This window comes from Crinia signifera, chromosome 1 (assembly GCF_055691185.1).
Source record: "Crinia signifera chromosome 1, ASM5569118v1, whole genome shotgun sequence".
Taxonomy (NCBI): domain Eukaryota; kingdom Metazoa; phylum Chordata; class Amphibia; order Anura; family Myobatrachidae; genus Crinia; species Crinia signifera.
Genome location: NC_139217.1, coordinates 112,208,951 through 112,227,330, shown reverse-complemented (window position 1 = coordinate 112,227,330; position 18,380 = coordinate 112,208,951). Strand labels below are relative to the sequence as shown.

General features: G+C 43.5%; 1 protein-coding gene across 2 annotated transcripts in view; it reads right to left on the bottom strand.

Moving 5' to 3' along the window:
* The window catches only part of FHIP1A (FHF complex subunit HOOK interacting protein 1A), a 187,406-nt gene that overhangs the window by 61,728 nt on the left and 107,298 nt on the right, over positions 1–18,380 (bottom strand). For both annotated transcript variants that reach the window (XM_083171581.1, XM_083171590.1), the window contains exon 5: positions 16,632–16,718. In XM_083171581.1, the coding sequence (XP_083027707.1) occupies positions 16,632–16,718 (87 nt within the window). The remainder of the gene's footprint in view (positions 1–16,631; positions 16,719–18,380) is intronic.

The following is an 18,380-nucleotide window of genomic DNA, read 5'->3' as shown; positions in this document are numbered from 1 at the left end:
CTATTTTGCACACTACTATCCCTCCTCGAAAAAAAGGATCCTGACGAATATAGACTAGAGGCCACCACAAATAGGAGGAGACATGTGCCACGTTGTCAAAAAAGGGCTTGTGAGGCACCTGTAGCAGGATACGTATGTGGCCAGCCTGTTGTACAAAGTACAAACCATAGAAATAAAGACTGTAGAGTAACCAAACTGTTGTAGTATATTATTTCTTACTGTATTTTAATCTCATTCAAGCATTATTACAAGGCTCATTTCTTTTTCTTTATCAAAGTTGCATCTAATAAACAAGGATAGGTGGACACACTGAGACCACAAATCTTAAACCTTCAGTCCATAATCATTACCATTGATCATTAGCGTGGATAGGGTCACAGATTGCTGTTGCTCGTGTCACTGTGTTGTCTCTATCAGATGTTGATACGGTTGGTGCAGATATGCTAAACATCCATTAGTAAGTGGGATAATAAAAGAAATGCTAGAGCCATCACAATGTTGTTCAACTAATTAAGATATACTGGAGAGAACTGCTGCTTAAAGGCAAAATAGTAAACACAGAGTTAATTAGCTTTATTAATGACTTGTATCTGCCATGATTAAACACTACTGGCGAGCTACAATTCTGCTGATAACAAGTACCTGACCTGGTGTAGGAGGTAATTAATCTCCTCTTCACGATTGCTAGCACTGACTGCATGCCCAGCAACTTATATATGCACTAAGAACATTTAGAAAGTGCTACAATGCATGTTCTTGGTGACAGCTGACACTTTCACAAGGCAAAGCCTATATGACTCCAAACCAATTATCTTCACAGATGGTGAAATGTCAGATTCAACCTGGTGACGTTGAGCGTAGATAATGCTGTGGTACTCATTAAGTTTATTTACGGCGGCTATAACAAGTTCTCTTACATCAATTACTCATAATGAATTTATTTGGAGAGCCTTTCCACGTATTACCTCTATAACGCTCTATAAAGTAAAATAATAATAAAAATAATCTATTGACCTCTTAATTGCAAAATAAGTGAATTACAATATATTTAACCTACTCTTGTTAATAATTTATTGTGTTGGGCTACAGAAACTTACTGAGTATTGCTTGCGAAACTGTACTGGAGGGACCCCAGGTGCTGGGAATACCTTTGTTCTCAGGTTTTGTATGAATATATCACCATAGGTGTAGAATAGCAACCCCATAGAGAAGAAATTGAATATTGATAAAGAATAAATAAATCTAAACTACCTCTGGCTATTCTCTATTTGCTCAATAGGTATTAGTGATGGATGACATGACCACAGGAATGCATCTGACAAGTGTGAAGGTAATGGGGTTCTCTAGTTAAAACAATAATGACTAAGATTATCACACTTCCAAGGTATGTAATGTTGTCTTTTTAATTGCATTCACATTGCCAGTGATTGCCACATTGATAGAGTACATAACATTCACCATTTGGAAATGAATATAACCTATACTACTCAGAAACATCGCATTTAACAATAGAGTATAATATTATTTTGGATTATTGTCTACATTTTAAATATCCAGTACACAATAGTCCCTCATACCATGCAGCTCACATAAACACATGTGCATGCACAATAACATGAAATGAACGCATGAGGCGACTACTATGACCATTTTTGTAGGACTCCCAGGTGTAGTTACTTGGCATACATGTAAATTGTTGTCTTATTAGTGCTGAATTTAGTGGAACCGCTTTCAATGAAGATTATTTCAGAGTTCAATTTACTTTTTACTAAATCATAATATCCATGTTTGAGGAGAATCATTTCTCATTTCTTTTGTGCTATTCCAGAAGTATTTAATGTACTGTACATGATCACATTTTACTCCGTGTCCCCATCCTTTCCACTGGCTTCCCCTCTCATTGCCTATTTTAACGATATGTGATGATAAAACTCCCAAACTGCCTTTATCAGATCTTTGATTTTCCATTAACTCATTTTAAGACTAGAGACTTATTTAATAATAAATCCCCACAAAAAAAAGAAACAAAAAGTTGGGGGGGGGGGGGGGGGGGGGGGTTTATTATTTATTTGTAAAAAATGTCACCATGGCAGCAGATTGACGCTGAACTCTCCAGGACACTGACCGGCAGCAGCAAGAGTAGTCTCACTGCATGTTCTGTCAGATGTCTAGAAGTGCATATATGAGACAGCTTATTGGCTCCCTTATGTGCACAAAGCCATCTTTCTTATGAGCACATTCTCCTGAGACAATGTTAGAGATCAGAAAACAGCAACAGTACTTGATAAATAAGTTTTGTATGGGAAAGTCTTACAGAATGGTGAAAGCTGTAACTTCCAATAGCCGGTGACCATCTTCACCAGCAGACAGGCTTTGATACATAGTGAAAAGCCCTAAATCCAATGAAAATGAGGGCTTCCTGTCTTTGATACATAAACCTCTAAGACTAAGGAGGAGCTTAGTGGAGAAAGGGGGCTGTGTATAGCAGCATGTTGTAGGATAAACTACACATTTAAATATCCCTCTTTACAAAACAACAGAACACTTTACACTTGTCACACAAAGACATTATATTATATTTCACTACACTCTTGTAGCAGATCTTTGCCAATACAGTACATAAGCCAGACAATGTTCCCTCAACAAAATGGTATACCTAATGTAATTTTTTTGTATGGTCCTTCAATACAAAGCACCAGTGGCGTGCAGTGGGGTGAGGCACTGCACATTGCATTGCGTTCAAAATGCTTGCGATGCGGTCTAGTACAAAACACGGTGCGTGATCATACAAAGGTCATCAGCTTTGGAGATATTAATTAGATTTGTTTATGAATAGTTGACCGATTATGCAGTGCTTTGCAGGGACGTGCGGTGAGGTAAATGGCTGAGATGTCCCTGGCAAGTACCAGAACCAGATTTGCAAACAATATATGCGCCACTTGTGTATAATGTGGGTATAATAAGTGCAGCAGTATATACTGCTGGAGATTCGCTGAGGTTTGATAAGAGATGTGCAGAAAAGGTAGAAAAGTGAGGAAGTGCCATAGACTTTTTACTCCAGAGTTTTGACTATAAAAATTATTAGAATAATAAAAATAATATTGTTTTTATATATTCTTTGTATTTTTTTTACATACTTTATAAACTCAAAACTCCAGAATATACATTAGTCATGCAGTATAAGACAGATCCAGTCAGGAGCGGGTTAATGCAGTAGTATATAGAACACGCATAACATATACATGCAGCGGTGAAAGAGGCCTGTGTGTTGGGCAGTAAACAGTGGTGACACGAGGTCTGATTCAGAGATGGACACAAAGCTGATGTCCCACGCAACTGAGTAATTATCGTAAGGCTGTACAAGCACAGCGATCACAATGAACATGCGACAAGATGCCACTGCAAGGTGGAAGCTCTTATGTACAGAAACATTGCATCTGCATCTCTACTTCCGCATCCACTATGTGTAGTTATAGAGATACCCTTAAGCCCAATGCCTTGTTCTTGCATATACAGTGGGCTACTAATGAGATACATATGGATGACCAGCAGTGGGGATGCCAGTGTTCAGAATACTGATGCAGGCATCCAGATGGTGGGAATCCCAAAAGTAAGTCATTCTCACTAAAGATTTATCATGTCCTTCACATGTATTATTTGCAGTTGGCGCAGCAGCGTCTATCATTCTTGAGAAGACTGTGAGCTGTAGCTTTGCAAAGGAATATTATCATACATTTTCATTAATGTGTTATATCAATAAACTTTTATCTTATACTATGGAGTGGTAGGCTAACTGCACACACGTAGATCGTAAGTCCATAGCCAGGATTGGTCAAACATAGCCCTACTGGTGAGCAAATAAGATCATTGCTTATTTTAGTCATCTGTGTCATGCTTTTCCTTCATGCACTCTAAAATCCGATACAGGTATATTAGAACCCACACAAATAGACTATATATTTATTTTCCTTATACGTGATTTCTGGATTGAAGTTATAATTATATTGCTTTAGTTTGTTCTTTTTATATATTTTATACCTGTCATATTATAAGAATAACATAAATTCCCATTGCAATTTTTATGGGTTTTTTTTTAGTGACAATAAATTGATTGATAATCTTGGATACATATATTTCTAGAGGTAAGTAACAGAGAATAAAAGATGCAATTTTAATTGCTGGTACAATCTTAGAGCGCAGATCTTAAATCAATTACAAAGTAAAGTTATTACCAGAAAATTTAAAATACTGGACGTGAATAAACCCAATCTCTTGCTCCGCTCATGCTGAGCTAGAGATTTCATATGTAAGCTACTGTATCAGTTACATTTCAATAATAAGGTCATCTAATGAGAGTTAGGAGCAGAAGTAGCCAATGAATAACTGACAGGCATTGACTGACTGTGGTACTGTTTGGACAAGCAACCAGCATACTGCATCTTTATTTATACTGCCGGCAAGCTCACAGACAAAGGTGGAGATTGGCACATTCAAACTAAGCTAAAGTTTGAAATATAAAAAGTTTAGTCACTTTGCAGTTTCAAAGGTAAATGCAAATGCTCTTAGAGAAAAAAAAAACACATTCTTTTTGGCTACCAACCAGTTATAGCTTAGAAATTCAAACAATTTTATTGAGCCTGAAAATGGATCTGTAAGGTTAATTGAGGGATAAAAATGAGATGAATTTCCTATAATGTATTTTCAGTTTATATCCCTCCCCCAACTAGCAGAGCTGTCATGTCAGAATCCGTGCACTTTGATAGTGTTTTCGTCATTGAACCCTCATTGTTCTACTAGAAGATAATATTATTATTATTATTATTATTATAATTATTATTATTATTATTGAATTATGGAATTTTCCTTTAATGGCTTACTGTTATTGCATGTTGCATTTTCAATTGTATTTTATTAGAGATGCAGTTTTCATTCTCTGGAAAGCCTCTACATGCCTGTCACCTTGTGGTAAATGTAATAGGATGCCAGAAGGCAAAAATGCAGAAGTTTGTCCAAGAATGGCTTTTGAAGTGGCAATAAGTTACAAGGTAAAAGCAGCCTTGTATAAAAAGTATGTCTGCTCATGTTCACGGACAAACTCCCGCACCTTTGGCTTCTCACACCCTATTACATTTACCACATGGTACACAGTGCAACTTACTCTAAGCACTGCTATCCCCTCTTCTACATTACTCACCAGCTGCCTGCTGTCTAACTGCTTCCCTACTATCCCCTCTTCTTCATTACTCACCAGCTGCCTGCTGTCTAACTGCTTACCTACTATCCCCTCTTCTACATTACTCACCAGCTGCCTGCTGTCTAACTGCTTCCCTACTATCCCCTCTTCTACATTACTCACCAGCTGCCTGCTGTCTAACTGCTTACCTACTATCCCCTCTTCTACATTACTCACCAGCTGCCTGCTGTCTAACTGCTTACCTCCTATACCCTCTTCTGCATTACTCACCTGCTCCTGCCATTTCACATTTTTCTTCCTACCATCTCCATGTCTCAGTACATATTGTAACTGCAGGAAGAGCCTCCTCCCACCACACTAATGTCTACAGATCTGATTAGTATAGTGGGATATTAATGTAATGTATACTATATGTATGTATATATGTATATGTGTGATGCCAATGTTATGTTGCATATGAGAGACATTAATGTTCTGTGTGCATCATGCTAACTTGTGTGTGTGCATGTAATATTGTTATTTTATGCATGTCATAATAATATATATATACAGTATTCTGATGTCATGTCATTCATGTACTCTAAAATGTGTATGACAATTTTATAAGTGCGTGTGTCATTTTAATTGTAATATAAAATTTTGGAAACAAATTTATGTTATGTGTGTATCCATTTAATGTAAGGTATTCATGTAATATGTGTGAGAAGTTAATGTGTGTCCTATTCATGTAATGTAAGTGGAGTTGATGTTAAGTGTGTCCTATTCATGTAATGTGATTCAGTGGAGTTAATGTTGTGTGTGGGACCTATTTATGTAATGTGAGTGGAGTTAATGTTACTGTATGTTCTGTTAATGTAATGTGAGTGAGTGGAGTTATTGTTATGTATGTCCTACACACAAGCAGGGCCGGTGCTAGGGTGTCCGGCGCCCTCCTGCAAACCATAAATTTTGCGCCCTTTCACATTGCCATTGCAACAAGCTGCAGCCCGATTGTGGGAGCGTATGCAACATGCGATCCTATGGAGGATCTCGGGTGCATGTACATGTATGCATACACCATCTCAGTGTTGTGTCCGCAAAATGTTGCAGGCACTAAAGGTGCCCATACACGCTGCGAGAATCGCATACATTATGGGCTAGGCGCAGGGAGCAATGGGTAGGGGGCGTATCCGGACAGGACATGTCCTCCAGGCATTCACAGACAGCGCTACATGCAGGGGCGGATTGGCCATTATACCCACCGGGAACTTTCCCGGTAGGCCGACGCTAGTGAGGCCGAAAGTTCACAATACAAATATACAGGGCCAGGCTGCAGAAGCTCACCAGGCTCAGCCTCTCAGCGGCAGGCAGTCCCCGTGTGGCCCCGCCTCCTCCATCAATGGTGGTGGCTGCAGTCAGAGTGACTCCTCCCGCCCGCTGTTTTCCTCTCTGAGAGGATCTCCGAGCAAATAGCCCCACTGCACCAGCCATCAGCGGCCGTCTTCAAGCCTCACACACACTCAGAGCTAACCTCATTGTCCCGGTGACCGGACAATATGCTGCTCAATTGCAGTGCACTGCGCAGTGAAAGGCTTCACAAGCCCATCCTGTGCTGCACCTCCCTGACTCCCCCTTCTTCTCAGCGCCAATTGTCATCACACCGCGTGATGATGACATATAGGCTTCACCGCGCAGGGTTCTGCGTGGGTGCAGCAGCCACCAATAACCATGGGATTCTCTGACTGAGGACAGGAGGCGCCAGGGATTCCTACTGAGTTCCGGAATCCTTCATGTTCCTTTACAGCTGGCAGCGCTTGACCTTCCTCTCATCTTCTGGAGGGAAGGCCAGTGGGATGATAGCCTGGAGGAGCCGAGTCAGAGCAAGGTAAGTGATCTGCAGGGCCAATAAAGCATACATCTTCAAAGGGGAAAAACAGCATAATGGATACAGTGGTGTGGGAAAACATTATAATGGGCATGGAGTTGAAGGCATTATTATAGTCAGAGAGGGAGGAAACTTAATGGACATGGCCTGGGAAGGGGCATAATAATGGATATTGGGGGATTGGGGATACAGTAATGGACACAGGGTATGACAATATAATAATAGACACAGAGGGAGGCACATACAGTAGTATTGGATATGATAATTTAGCTTAAAAGGACTTTGATATTTATGTGTTTTAGATATGTCTATGTGAATTTTGTGTAGGTTCAGGATAATAAATATTGTTTTATTTGTATAAAGAGAAGACTCCGTTCAATTTTATCAAAAGGCAGAAATATACAAACAATATATTTTGCAGTTTTCCCCTTTTCTATTGGGGACACAACACAGGACATACAGGTGAGGGGGTAGCACAATGCAGGACCTACAGGTGAGGGGGTAGCACAATACAGGACATACAGATGAGGGGGTAGCACAACACAGGACATACAGGTGAGGGGGTAGCACAATGCAGGACATACAGGTGAGGGGGTAGCACAACACAGTACATACAGGTGAGGGGGTAGCACAACACAGTACATACAGGTGAGGGGGTAGCACAACACAGGACATACAGATGAGGGGGTAGCACAATACAGGACATACAGATGAGGGGGTAGCACAACACAGTACATACAGGTGAGGGGGTAGCACAACACAGGACATACAGATGAGGGGGTAGCACAACACAGTACATACAGGTGAGGGGGTAGCACAACACAGGACATACAGGTGAGGGGGTAGCACAATACAGTACATACAGGTGAGGGGGTAGCACAACACAGGACATATAGATGAGGTGGTAGCACAACACAGGACATATAGATGAGGTGGTAGCACAACACAGGACATACAGGTGAGGGGGTAGCACAACACAGGACATACAGCTGAGGGGGTAGCACAACACAGGACATACAGAGGCAACAGGTATTCAACTGTGTTGTGGGTAAGATAATGCATCACAGGCAGCACATCACAGGCAGCAATACTTGTGCATGTGGGAGCAATATCTGTGTGTGTGTGTGTGTGAAGAAGTGAGGGACATTGAGGTGGCTGAAGGGGAGGCTGTTACAATCCCGGCGGTCGGAATCCCGACGTTCAAAATCCCGACGCCAGAATCCCAACTGCCGAAATCCCGACACTTTCTCCCTCTATGAGTGTCCACGACACCCATAGACGGAGAATAAATTAGTGTGCCGAGTGTAGCGAGGCACCGCGATCCATGTCCCCCCCTTGTCGGGATTTCGGCAGTCAGGATTTAGTACCAATCCTGGCTGAAGCTAAGTTGTATCTATGACCATCATGGTGCTAATTATACCTCCTCCACAGGTTATACCATACACATCATTAGTCATACACCTGTGATTCTGGGCGCACAAAATAGGCCCTCCATGAATTTCAGCTCCAGGCCCATGTGGACCTTAATCTGGAACTGCGCAGCTAGCTACTCATCTCTTCTGTCTGGAGTGACAGTCACTCTGAGTCTGTTTGTGAAATGTGTGTCAGGACGTCATAACGTCACTGCACACCTTACTAGCAACCTGTGCTGAGGCAGGGCGGGAGGAAGCCATCAAACCCTATTTTGCGCAGTAAAAAAACAGCTGAAGTTAAATGACCAGCAGTTGGAGTTATCAGTCATGGCTCCTGCTCCCCCGAGCCCTGCCCTGCTCACGGCAGCAGACTTTCTACTGCAGAAGCCTACTACCACTGCCAGTCCAGTGGCATCAATTCATTTGTAAGTAAGTTTTGGCTGTCAACAATGTATCTAAGTATAGTGTGGTAATCCCGCCTACTGTTATGTTGGCTCCGCCCATTATTGGTTTGTTGCCACCCACATGATGCCACATCCAAAAAATTTCCAGGGCCACTTTTAGTCCCCAATAGCGTCCCTGGCTACATGCCTCAGCGCAAGTGTCCGTGAGGAAGAGGGGGCAGGTCACAGGAGGAGGACAGTGTGTGCGCAGTGCAGGAAGCTGCTCAGCCTCTCCATACTGCCGTCCGCTGTCAGACAGTCACTGCGGGCGGTGTGCAGGCTGTGTGCGCTCTTGGTGCAAGGAGCAGCTGTTTATACTGCCGCCCGCCCACTGTCAGACAGGCGCTGCGGGCCGCGTGCAGGAGGCAGTGACAGTGAGGGCTGAGGCAGCTTTAGCAGAGCAGGGAGGGAGACAGCGCCTTTTCAGCATGGCGCCTCCTTGCTTTGCAGGAGCTGCTGAGTGGGTAGCGCCGGCCCTGCACACAAGTAATGTGCAAGAGAATTATATAATAGAGCTTTCCTTTCATTTGATCGGATATCTGGTTCATTCGGTCCTCCGTGCATTGTGCGGCTGTGCATGCGCAAAGGCATTTCTGTGCATGTGCAGACTCACGGTGCGTGCACAAACGGCGAACATTCTGTTCGCCGGGTGCACACACTCTACATGGCGAATGGGGGCAGAGAAGGGCGGGGTGCGCCGGGCAGCCCCATTACCATATGCCATAACGCCCACCATTCCCATGTTTATGAGGCTGTGACGCCAGTGCGGGTGGTGGGGGGGGGGGGGTCGGGCCAACCATTTCTGTCCAAGCGTGTCCAACCATTTCTGTCCAAGCGTGCACGCATATGTAGGTGACTTGAAAGTCACTTTTATATGCGTGCACCTTCCACAACTTTCAATGGTCGGATGTGGGTGCTCCCTGCAGCATGCGAATGGAAGTTTATGTTAATGTTAAACATCCATCCATCCCGTGTGTCGGGACACGAGGGGGGGGCAGCCGGGCATTCGCCTGGCGGGGTTTGGTGGACTTGCAAGGCTGCAAATTTGCAGCCTTGAGAGGGTCATTGTGGCTGTGACGGTCTAATCAGCTTTTCCTTACAGCAAAGGAAATGCTACCGGTAATGATACGCTCCTGCCTTGAATGAGAACATTGTAGCGCTACTTGTGGTGGCAAAGAGAGTTTATAGAAAATGTCAAATCTGTAAAATAATATTTTTTATTTTGATCAATGAGAAATGGACAGGCACAACCACATTTAGTTAAGGTGTCTTGCTGAAAAACAACAACAACTACAGTAATACAAGTTTATGAAAAAGTATTGAACAAGCACAAACAGTGGTGTGACTTTTTTATTAGCCTTTAATATACCATTGTAATAACTGCCTAACAAGCACAATATTTATTGTGCACAAACAACATAGACTTTCCCAGAAACTAAGCTAATAAAATCTAAATGACACTGCTGATGTGTATCGCAGGAGAAGCGGCCTTACATTTTATTGCAGCAACAGTTTAGTAATGCCCCTGGTGGACTGGTGAAGTGATGGACGAAGCAGTCTATGACCACTCACCAAACAAAACTAATGATGATCAAAGTGCATGCAGACGCAAGCAATTTAGCATTCCAAAGTTCCAGACCACAAAATGTAAGAGTTCCTCAATGAGAAATTAAATATTTAGTTGTCACGATTAATGTTGCCAATTAAGATTGTTATTTGTACAGTAGTTGTTGCTCTTGTAGTTACTTTTTACTGTTCCCAGGTTACATGAAAGGAGCATGGTGTTTATACAATTTTGGCCAATAGACCCTTGGCTTTGATGTTTGCAAAAGATGGCACTCTGTCATCTCACCTGAATAAATAACATTATAATTAAACAGGAATTATTTGCTACTACAGGTAGAGTCTCCCATACCTGGAGATCTCTTATCCGAAATATTCCAAAAACCATGGTTTTTTGAATATTTCGCATTTTTTTTCCCTGCCCCTTTTTTCATACTTACCAAGTCCCCTGATGTCCATGATATGCTTCAGCAACTTCAGCGGTCCCAGGAGTGCATTGTGCGGGTCCGCCGGTGACGTCACTGGCACGCCTGCAAACTCGTGCAATTCACCCCTGGGACCGCTGAAGAAGATGGGGTGGTAGGGGGGGGGGTCGGGCCAACCATTTCTGTCCAAGCGTGCCCAACCATTTCTGTCCAAGCGTGCACGCATATGTAGGTGACTTGAAAGTCACTTTTATATGCGAGCACCTTCCACAACTTTCGATGGTCGGATGTGGGTGCTCCCTGCAGCATGCGAATGGAAGTTTATGTTAATGTTAAACATCCATCCATCCTGTGCGTCGGGACACGAGGGGGGGCATCCGGGCATTCGCCTGGCGGGTTTGGTGGACTTGCAAGGCTGCAAATTTGCAGCCTTGCGAGGGTCATTTCATTAAAAAAAACACATTCCTCAGGGGGTGCATTCAGACTGGTGGTCACATAAGGATGCGGACAGTAATCCTTAGCTATTTCACCATGTACTATGAGACTTTCTGTCACAGAACACTTATTATTTATTTCACATTAATTAAATATAATTATAATTTGTTAAAATTATCTTATAATGAATGTTACATTGTAAATACAAAGCGGTTTGCCTGCATACATGGCATTCTAGGGAATAAAATCCCTTGTAATGTCTTAAGCCACCCAACCTACTTTCTAATCACAGATGCTGCAGGGCAAAGTCAGGCCACAAAGAGCCTGTTGGCCCCATCAGCCACCGAGCCCATAGAAGGTCAAGGAAGGCACCATCTTGCAAACAATGATACAATATACACAAATAGAACAGGAAAAATGGAACAAACCTGTACTTCACAGAGGGTCCGTGGATTAATGCCTCTAGCACCTTGGCCCACTGAGCCATACTATTAGCATTATAGACGCTGACAGGGTCATTTCTTTCTGTATCATACTAAAAACACTCTCAGTAGATACTAAATTAACTGCATGATCACACTTCTGGATCCTCTAGAAGACAAATCTAGGTACTCTTTACCTAGAACGGCGCCCACAATTTTGATCTTAGGCATCGCAAGGTAAAAAATCGCGTCGATCGCATCGCATGTGGCCCAAAAAATCGCATGCGATGCGACCGACGCGATTACCGCGATTTTACATAGGGAACAATGTTAAATGGCCCAATTGACCCGATTTTACATAGGGAACAATGTTAAATAGCCCACAGACCCCAAATAGCCACCCTGAAGTGTGAAATGGCCCCCCCAATTGTTAACGCCACCCCACGATCAACGTCAACCCGAAGCGTGGCGAGCGCAGCGAGCCCGCGAGGGGCGGCGGTACGCGTCCTCCGACCTTTTCATACCCCCACTATCCACATCGGCGTGGAGTTGAGAATAGAAAGTGTGGCGAGCGCCGCGAGCCACCGAGCCCAAAGCGTGGCGAGCGCAGCGTGCCCCACGAGGGGACGCGGATACCTTCACAGGTATCAGCGTCCCCTCGTGGGCTTCACAGGTATCCGCGTCCTCTCGCCACGCTGCGCTCGCCACACTTTTTTATTCTCAACTCCACACCGACGTGGATAGTGGGGGTATGAAAAGGTCGGAGGACGCGTACCGCCGCCCCTCGCGGCCTCGCTGCGCTCGCCACGCTTCGGGTTGACGTTGATCGTGGGGTGGCGTTAACAATTAGGGGGGCCATTTCACACTTCAGGGTGGCTATTTGGGGTCTGTGGGCCATTTAACATTGTTCCCTATGTAAAATCGGGTCAATTGGGCCATTTAACATTGTTCCCTATGTAAAATCGCGGTAATCGCGTCGGTCGCATCGCATGCGATTTTTTGGCCGCATGCGATGCGACCGATGCGATTTACATTTTAACAGCATTTCTATGTAAAATCGGGGGCATCGCATCGGTCGCATCGCATGCCATTATAATGGCATGCGATGGGCGCCGTTCTAGGTAAAGAGTAAAGAGTACCCAAATCTAAATCACTTTCTACCATTTAAGTAGGTGTTTTAGTGGATTGAAGCATATTTTAGTGCTTAAACGTTCTAATCTCCCCATTATCTTGTGTTCAAAAACATTTAAACCTGTGTCACTTTTACAGCAAAAGAAAAAATGCTGTCAGGAGTCATAGATAAACCTCAGAGCTATTGGTCAATCCAGATATTCTTATAATATCATAAAAAGTGGAACAATGCTTGTCGTAACAGACATTTTAAGCCTTTTTTTATGTACCACTGAAATTAATCATATTTTGAACAGGTTTTATTTTTGTTTGTTATTTACACATAGAAATTATACCATTACTTTTTTTTAATATACCAATGCTATAGAAATAAAGGGGTGTACACATGGAGCAAATTTGTGCTATTTTCTAAGCAATCTGACTAGATTGCTTAGAAAGTAAGCACAGATCTCTCCGTGTGTATGCTCCGAGAGATTAAATATCTCTTGCTAACTAAATCAGTGCATGCAGTCACAATCTAGTCAGATTGGTTAGCAAATTACTGCAAATCTCTCTGTGTGTACAGAATGAGAGATACTGATCACAATCTCTCATTCTGAACCATTACCCTGACTTTTTTTTGCTTAAGCAAAATTGCTTAGCAAAATCGCTTAGCAAAATCAATTAGCACAAATCTCTGCATGTGTATGTGCTCCCCATGGGAGATCTTGACACCAGCAAAATTGCTTAGCAAAATAGCTTAGCAAAATTGCTTAGCACAGATCGTTATGTGTGTATGCCCCTTTAGAACTACATCAGATTCATATAATTAATAGTTAAGAATTAGATTCTTCCTGTGGACTTTAAGCTCTTGTGGGCAGGACCGTCCCTATTTTTAATATCAGTTTGCATCAGTAATGAATATTTTATACAAGACATTTTTTTCCAATATAACATCATTGCATAAATGATAATGCACCTGTCAACTTAATCACTGATTACACTCTGATATGCCCAACTCACACCTCGGATATGATCTACACACACCCCGCATATGCCCAACTCATAGCCAGATAGATAAACCAGACAAATATTTATAAAGGCCAGGGGTGACATTCTATGGGCTGAGAGAAAAGTGCATATATTTTTCGCACTCCACATCGCTGCACTTCGCACTTTCAGAAATCGCATTTTTTTGTCATAATTCGCATATTTAATGGAATGCGCATTAGAGGCTAAAAAGTGTGATTGAGTGCGATAATAGGCGAATTTTCGGCATGAAAATGTGTGATTTTTAGGCATGAAAATGTGCGAATTTGAGCTTATGTGCGATTTTGGGTTTGTTTAAAAAAAATAATAAAAAATTGCGTGGGGTCCCCCCTCCTGAGCATAAGCAGCCCCGGGCTCATTGAGCGGGTCCTGGTTCCAAAAATACGGGGGACAAAAAATCTGGGGGTCCCCCGTATTTTGAAACCAGCACCGGGCTCCAACAGCCCGCAGTGTAATGCCACATCCGGGGGACACTTTTTACATAAGGTCCCCCGGCCGTACCATGAGCACCGTGGCTGGTCAGCCTTGGACGGGGTACCTGGAGGAGTGGGGACCCCCCCAATAAAGGGGTCCCCCCCCAAGGCTTCACCCGTCCAGGGCTGAAGCCCGGGGCTGTCACCGGCGTCCCTGGCCATTGGACGCCGGCCTGATGGTGTCAAATCTTTCAATCCTAACATTTCTTTATACAGGAGAACTACAAGTCCCAGCAGACCTCCCCCGCATGCTGGGACTTGGAGAACCACAAGTCCCAGCATGCGGGGCATTAATGGGCCCGCTGGGACTTGTAGTCCACCTGTAAAAAGAATGTTAAAAGAAAACACACACACAGGAAAGTAAAACTTTATTACACACACACACACACATCTCACTTTTACAACCACATACTCACCGATCCAGGATCCAGCGCTGGTCTCCCTTCTGCTGCAGAGCCGGCTACCCCCGCACTGACAGCGGGGACAACCGTCTGTCTCCGATGCAGCTAACAGCTTCTGTCGCGTTGTCCCAGCGCGACACAGGCTGAGAGCGTGATTGGGCGATGCGTCTCCATGGAGACGCATAGCTCAGCCCTGATTGGCTGAGCTAAGCGTCTCCATGGAGACGCATAAGCCAAAGACTCTCTCAGCCTGTGTCGCGCTGGGACAACGCAACAAAAGCTGTTAGCTGCATCGGAGACAGCCGGTTGTCTCCGCTGTCAGTGCGGGGGTAGCCGGCTCTGCAGCAGAAGGGAGACCAGCGCTGGATCCTGGATCGGTGAGTATGTGGTTGTAAAAGTAAGATGTGTGTGTGTGTGTAATAAAGTTTTACTTTCCTGTGTGTGTGTTTTCTTTTAACATTCTTTTTACAGGTGGACTACAAGTCTGCCCCGCATGCTGGGACTTGTGGTTCTCCAAGTCCCAGCCTGCGGGGGAGGTCTGCTGGGACTTGTAGTTCTCCTGTATAAAGCAATGTTAGGATTGAAAGATTTGACACCATCAGGCCGGCGTCCAATGGCCAGGGACGCTGGTGACAGCCCCGGGCTTCAGCCCTGGACGGGTGAAGCCTTGGGGGGGGGGACCCCTTTATTGGGGGGGTCCCCACTCCTCCAGGCACCCCGTCCAAGGCTGACCAGCCACGGTGCTCATGGTACGGCCGGGGGACCTTATGTAAAAAGTGTCCCCCGGCTGTGGCATGACACTGCGGGCTGCTGGAGCCCGGTGCTGGTTTCAAAATACGGGGGGACCCCCAGATTTTTTGTCCCCCGTATTTTTGGAACCAGGACCGGTTCAATGAGCCCGGGTTGGTTATGCTCAGGAGGGGGGACCCCACGCAATTAAAAAAACAAAAACATTTTTTACCGCAGAACCATGCACAGATCTCAATGATCTGTGCAGGGTTCTGGCCAACTTGCATATCAGAACCTGGTCTGAAAAAATGGCGATTATTAGACACCTTAAAAGTGCGATTTGCGAAATCCCATTCCATTAAATAAGCGAATTGTATACTTTTCTATTGGGAAACATCTGGATGCGATAAAAGTGCGAATTTTTACCGCACTTTCAGTACGCATGACTTATCGCAAAAAATATGCGATTTAGGGACCTTTTCGAATCACATTAAATATGCGATTTCACGGAAAAATGTGAATTAGCCGTTTTTTGGAGTAAAAATCGCCAAAAAACACAACTCTCATTCCATAGAATGTCACCCCAGATCTTTTTTTGTACTGCTCGCCACTGAAATGTGAGACCATCACGTACAAATGGAGCCACCATCAGGCCGGCGGATGGGCACGCGCAAGCGGCTCACTCACTCGAGCTTTCCTGTCAGTAAGAGAGCAGGGACAGAAGGCTTCCCTGCTTCAGGGAGACGTACAGGGACTCGGGGTAGGCGGAGACAGAGTGGGGTGACGGGCGGAGGGCTGCAGGGCCTCCGGAAGAATCGGGCGTGTGAACGTCTGCCGGACTCCGGCGGCTGGCTGGGGATGGCGAATGGCGATAGAGTCAGGATTTCTCCTTTCTCAGTGTGATAAGCCCAGTCATGTAATCAAACAAAGAGGAATGTTCTGTCCTTACGAAACAGTTTCAGTCCATTCTCCTGTGGATAGGTTTTGTGGTCAGGAATGACCAAATCAGGTAACTATGGAGATATTTGCAATGAGACACTCACCTGACTACTATTCTAGGGTTAGAATAGATCAAATTCAGAATTCCATTAACATTATTTACAAACTGACCTTGTGAAGTGCCGGAGCCATTACTGGCAGCAGGAATCCATTGTAAATGTAGTCCACGAGCTGGGCACGTATAAGAGGGTGAGCCACCTAAAATGACATCCAACTTTTGTTTTTTGCTGATGATGATGACGACAATAATAATAAGAACAATTTCATAATTTTACTCATTAAAGGAAAATAAGTATACAAGGATTCCAACCTAAGCATAATATAGAAATAGAGGAAATGGTGGTTTTGCTATTAATTCATATTTCTTTCTAATGATGAATGTTAAATAGCTTCTTTGCTATGTTTCTTCAAATCTACAAATTACCCCTTTTGTACTGTATGTAAATGTTTACATAGTATTCCCCAATGTGTATAAATGTTTAATGATTACTTTCTCCAATATCTAATTTGTTACTTAGAAAGTTTGAAGTTGGTTGCTTAGCAGCGTATCGGTGCCTGAGAATTGCACATTGCGGGTTTATTGTCTGTTAGTAAACTCTGCTGAAAGACAAGACAGATTTCCCTGTGCACCAGTCAATTACAATTTATAAAAATAGAGCACATTGCCCTTGAGTTACCGCATCATATTTTGTGCCACAAATAGAAGCAATTAATAAAGAATAATTATCTAGTACAAAATGTCTCTGTGTTGTCTGGTCCTTATAAAAAAAAGATCTGAAGTAGATTTATGGTGTTTTCTCCCCTGTGTCAATGTTATTGATGTCAAGTTCCAATATATCTTGCTGTGTTTTTAAAAGTTCAAGCAGGGAATGATAAAATGACAAATACAGATCGTCAGCATTCCAGTGCTGTGCGCAGCTTTCCTCAGCTGCCGCAGTGCCGCTGGTGTAAGAAAGGCCCCTCTGCATAGCTGTGCATGTGTATGAGGGCACACAGCTATTGTTACAGCAATGATATCTGCATGTAATGACTCTGCTAAACACTGTTATGATTATGTTCCCGTGTAATTGCTGTCACGCCTTTTTACCGATCATAGCTGCATTCCATTTCCCCAGCCATGTCTGTGCATGCAGCATAGCAGAGAAGAGGAAGAGTCGAGTGTGTAAAAAGTAGTATAGCATGGGGTTCTCAAACTCGGTCCTCAGGACCCAGCACAGTTCACATTTTCCAGATCTCGCGGCAAGTGCACAGGTGCTTTCATTACTCATTCACACATTTTAAAAGAACCACAGGTGGAGCTAATTCTTTCACTTGTGATTCTGTGGGGAAACCCGCAAAACATGCACTGTGTGAGGTCCTGAGGACCGAGTTTGAAAACTTGTGTAGTATAGATTATCTGTTAGGTGTGTGTTGTTCAATGTAATTTAATAAAAAAAAAAAAAAAGAAGCTTAAGAAATAAAGGCGTTAATAGGCATACGCTAATGTGTTAGTAATAATATATTGCAGGCACTGCTGTTGGAAATGTAATTTCAGGCCTGAAGTACTAATATCCCAGCAACCTTCAAATGTTCTTTGCAATATGAAGGAGACGTGTCTAGCAATAAAAATAATAACCGTAGCATTTTACACAAAACACTTGTTAGGTGGGAAACAGCCTCATTATCCTGTAGAATAAGTGAATTTAAAGGTCATTATAGCTACTGTAAGCAGCCTAAATATATAAAAAGAAGAAGGGACACTGATAGAAACTTGCATGGTTCAAGAGGATTGTGACTGATTGGTAACTGTATGCTTGTACGTATAAGGTTTTATTTATAGTTACCCTGCCAGAGACACAGGGTGACCCCATCCTGAGAAAG